Below are 5,031 nucleotides of genomic sequence, written 5' to 3'. Positions count from 1 at the left end.
GATTTTTGCTTTTGATTGTGACTGTGCCCTGATATTTTTCCCTCTTGAAGGAAGTTTTTTANTGAAGCCCACAGTTAAGAGACTTTGAATTTTAAAGTACTTTGTATTTTAAAAGACACTGGATATTTTAAAGGGATTGAACTTTTTGGTTTTTTTAATTTTCTTTTACATTATTGATTTATATTTAATAGCCACAGATGCTAGCATGTAGTATCAAAATGGTATATTCCTTATTTAACATATCTGAAAAATATTAATCAATTATTCACATTTAAACATTCTTTTAGTTAGATAAATTTAAGAATAATATTTTTACTTGTAAATCAGAATTCCCCTTTGAGCTTCTTAATTACATTAATAAGGAATTTTTTTATTAGATATTTTCTTTATTTACATTTCAAATGCTATTCTGAAAGTTCCCTATACCCTCCCCCTGCCCCTGCTCCCCTACCCACCCACTCCCACTTCCTGGCCCTGGACAGGGATTGAATTTTTAGTATGTAAAGACTATGGCACTTTTAAAGTTATTTAGATTTTGGGGATGAATAAGAAACTAAGGGTTGAAGCTTACTAGTGATGTGTTTGTCAAGTTGACAAGGGGTCAATTGTACTGGCTGGTTTTGTGTGTCAACTTGACACAAGCTGGAGTTATCACAGAGAAAGGAGCTTCAGTTGAGGAAATGCCTCCACGAGATCCTGCTGTAAGGCATTTTCTCAATTAGTGATCGAGGGGGGAGGTCCTCTTGCGGGTGGTGCCATCTCTGGGCTGGTAGTCTGGGGTTCTATAAGAGAGCAAGCTGAGCAAGCCAGGGGAAGCAAGCCAGTAAAGAACATCCCTTCATCGCCTCTGCATCAGCTCCTGCTTTCTGACCTGCTTGAGTTCCAGTCCTGACATCCTTTGGTGATCAACAGCAGTATGGAAGTGTAAGACGAATAAACCCTTTCCTCCCCAACTTGCTTCTTGGTCATGATGTTTGTGCAGGAATAGAAACCCTGACTAAGACATTAAGTCACAGAAAAGCAATGGTCCTGTGACCATTGAGCAACTAGTGCTCCATTTGATGGATCCCTTTTAAGTCTGCCAAACCCAGAATAAACGAAAGCTTATTCAATCAGAATTGGACTTTATCTAATTTCTCCAGCACACCGAATATGGAGGAAGCCCAAAGGCTTAGGCAAACACTGGGGAAGAGAGCTAGCTAGCTCTTTCCACTGAGGAGCAGATGCCTGGGGGGAGAGGCACCAAGATTCGTCTCAGAGTCAAATCCTACATTTGTCCCCCACACCCCCACCTTGGCCTTCCCTCCCACAGAATTTATCAGTCTTTTCCAATTCTCCTTTGAAAATAAGACTCATTTCTAAGTCCCTGTTGCCTTGGGCAGAGTCCAGACTCTAAGCTTAACACACTTTAATTCCCGTACAGCTTTCCCTGTGTATTACCTGCAGGGGTGGTTTCCAATCTCCCAGTGAGTGGATGCTTGAGCCCTTATATAAAATGACACAGTAGTTTCATATAACCTACATAAACCTTCTTGGTTATTTTAAATCATCTCTATATTATCCATGACACCTAATACAATGTAAAAGCCATGTAAATGGTCAGTACAGGGTGTCATTTGGGAGATAACTAAGGACAGAATCTGTACATGCTCAATGCACATGCAATATTTTAATTTCTGGTTAGTTGTGTGCATATTTAGGGAACCCATGGATACAGACAACCAAGAGAACCAGATGAACATATTCTTAAAGACGAGAAATCTATCCATTCTTACATTTTTAACGATAGTTTATGCTGGGCCAGTAATGAAAGATGCCTACCTTGGTTTTCTAACTGTGGCAATAGGCACATAATAAAAGGACAGGAAAGGGTTTGTGATCGTCTGTATATGCTCGGGCCAAGGAGTGGCACTATTAGGAGGTGTGGCCTTGTTGGAGTAGGTGTGCCACGGTGGGTGTGGGCTTTAATACCCTAGTCCTATCTGCCTAGAGAGGAGTATTCTGCTAACAGCCTTCAAATGAAGACATCGAACTCTCAGGAGCTCCTACATCATGTCTGCCTGGATGCTGCCTTGATAACAAACTGAACCTCTGAACCTGTAAGCCAGCCCCAATTAAATGTTTCCCTTTATAAGAGCTGCCTTGGTGTCTGTTTGAAGCAGTAAAACCCTAAGACAGAAGTTAGTACCAAGGACTTAGTGGGTATTGCTAAAATATATAGAAAAATGCAGGGTCTGGTGAGATGGCTCAGTGGGTAAGAGCACCTGACTGCTCTTCCGAAGGTCCTAAGTTCAAATCCCAGCAACCACATGGTGGCTCACAACCATCCGTAACAAGATCTGACGCCCTCTTCTGGAGTGTCTGAAGACAGCTACAGTGTACTTACATATAATAAATAAATAAATCTTTAAAAAAAAAAAAAAAAAAAAAAAAGAAAAGAGGAGGCTGGAGTGAGGGGTGGGTCCTCAACAAAGGGAGAGAGAGAGCTGCGGAAGACAGGAAAAATAAAAAAATAAAAAAATAAAAAAAAACGAGGGAAATAAAAAAAGAAAGAAAGAAAGAAAATGCATCATACTAAATCATTCTTAATTCCAATACACTTCATCCCTAATACAACAGAGATAAAACTACAAGAACATCGATGTGTGATACCTTGTAGCGTTGTCCACAATCAGCTGAGACTCTGTCCTGTGGTTCGTCTTCAGTTCAATGGCACACTGTCTTGACTTAAGAGTCTCAAAGACATCCTGCAGCATGTTACCAGGTTCAATACTGGGCAACTGTCTAACATCACCTAAAGGGATGGGGACATAAAAAATAAAAAGATTTTACTGAACTAGGATTCTAAAATACGTACATTATGTGTACTCTGCTGGTTGACATACTGTGTAATTGTAGAGCTTTTGTAACTTAGAAAAACACCTGAAATCTTTATTTAAATTATTTAGGAATGTTTACTGTCCTAGAAGTTAGAAGGAATGGGGGGGAAGGGGGAACGTGATCAAACGCTGATGTATGAGATTCTCAATAAAAATGAATTCTTAATACAAATACTATATTTAAAAAAAACACTTGATGTTTTCTAAATCAGATTAAGTTGCATACGATGTAAAAAATGTGTGTGAAGACATAATAAGGTGACAAATTTTTAACTTATCTCCTTTCATAACTGAGACCCAGGAAAGCCACTTGGAACATATACTTCAGAACATGTTTAAAAATCAGACCTTGGCTATCTTGTCTGTGATCACTCTGCATGTTATTCACTCTGTGTCCTTGTGTCACAGAACATGGGGGAGCCATGACATCACCTGCATAAAACAAGCCTACTGAACAGAAAGGGAATAAGCTGAGTGGATGTGGAAGCAGACAAGCTCCAGCCACCCGATGGCAGCACCTTAGGCTACAGAAAATCTCCGTGAGAGGCCAAAAAACAAACTCTAGAGAAAAAAAAAAATATCTGCTGGGTGACACTGGGTGAGTGCTTACGACGTTAACAGAATAGGCTCCTAATCAAATATCCTCACAGGCCTAAATAAATGGCATTTATATACAATCCCACTACAATTAAATCACAGAACCAATGGCTCACTAAAACTCCACAGAATCTAACTAAATCTCACCAGATTAAGCGGCCGGCGAGGCCTAATTTGAATTATTAGCTTAGAATCATAAAATTACTGTAAAGTGGTCTATAATTCAGACTTTTTATTATTTCCAAATGATCTACATCCTGATTTATCCTGACTCCAACATTTTTACTATTTCGATAGCCATTACTCCAGCAATAAGCAGTAACTTAGCATGCCCTGTCTCATTCATCCCTGGTTGCCGACACACTGGCCAGACGACCCACCCAGGCTGGTAAGGACAGCTGGCAGCCTTAACTCCGTCGCTTTGCTCCGGGCTGTGAGAAAAACTTCCCACCGCCCGCAAACCAAAGGCCGGATTGACATCCACACAGCACCCGCAGAGCTTTAACCGGATGTGCCGAATCCCGGCCGTTTAACTTACCAAGGATGATAAGCTTCGACAGTTTGGAGTGGTGTTCACACAGCAACTTTAACACGGACTTGAAGATCCCGACAGACACCAAACTTCCTTCATCCACAACCAGAACTCGAACCGTAGAGAATTTCCACGGCTTGTCCACCTCATTTTTCATTTTCCACATATAGAAACTGTAATTGACCTGTAAGGAAAGCGTGAGTATAAAAGAAAGAATCAGGTTAGAAATAACGAGCACGTGGTTTTAAAAATAAAGCTTACCTGATGGATGGGAAGGCATAAAAAACGGAGTGAACATGGTACAGATCATTCCATTTACAGGGAAGAACAAACACACACACACACACACACACACACACACAAAAAGATGAATTTTAAAAATTTCAAACCGTGAAAGCTTCAAACAGTTAAAAAAAAAAAAAGTGTTTCCCAGTGAGCCTTGAATTTAACTTAATAATAAGCTTCAAACAAAGCTTCCCTTGCAAAAAAAAAAAAAAAAAAAAAGGCCCTGAAGACTTCTCCCACTGCTGCAAACCAGAAAAATGATCTATTTCTTTTCAGTCCGAATAAGCCTCTTGGCTTTCTGAGCTCTTCCAATCCTCTTTCTTTACTAAATTTTCCTTCAAGTATCCCAACTTCTGACCACCACCCTGTAAAACCACAACCACTAAGAAAAGCAATCCAGCTAACAGTGTTCATGATTATTTTTAAATTGGATGACACTCAATGGGATAAAGACAAAATTCTACTGTGGCGCTCAAACTCCCTGCCTCAAGCTTATTTCCAGCACTCTACAATACACAGACTTCTTCCCGATCAGTAAGTCCCACTCTACAAACCGACGCTCTCCCCAGTGCTTCTCTGGAGAGCTTTCCCCTAACTAAAACGACCGCCTCCTCACCGGAGCCTCCTAGAGCATTGGAGTTCTTCAGAACACACAGAACAGGATGGCTCAAGATTCTGCCCCTCAAGTCCTTACACCACTATCACCCTCGAAGGACTCATTCTCTTTTTTTTTTGTTT

General features: G+C 40.4%; 1 protein-coding gene across 3 annotated transcripts in view; it reads right to left on the bottom strand.

Moving 5' to 3' along the window:
- The window catches only part of Helb (DNA helicase B), a 30,673-nt gene that overhangs the window by 17,550 nt on the left and 8,092 nt on the right, over positions 1 to 5,031 (bottom strand). For all 3 annotated transcript variants that reach the window (XM_029542451.1, XM_021205777.2, XM_029542450.1), the window contains exons 5-6: positions 4,015 to 4,192; positions 2,653 to 2,794 (exon numbers count right to left, since the gene is read on the bottom strand). In XM_029542451.1, coding sequence (XP_029398311.1) covers positions 2,653 to 2,794; positions 4,015 to 4,192 — 320 coding nt within the window. The remainder of the gene's footprint in view (positions 1 to 2,652; positions 2,795 to 4,014; positions 4,193 to 5,031) is intronic.

This window comes from Mus pahari, chromosome 9 (assembly GCF_900095145.1).
Source record: "Mus pahari chromosome 9, PAHARI_EIJ_v1.1, whole genome shotgun sequence".
NCBI lineage: Eukaryota > Metazoa > Chordata > Mammalia > Rodentia > Muridae > Mus > Mus pahari.
Note: the sequence above shows the minus strand (reverse complement) of the source record. Positions and strands in the feature narration are given on the sequence as shown.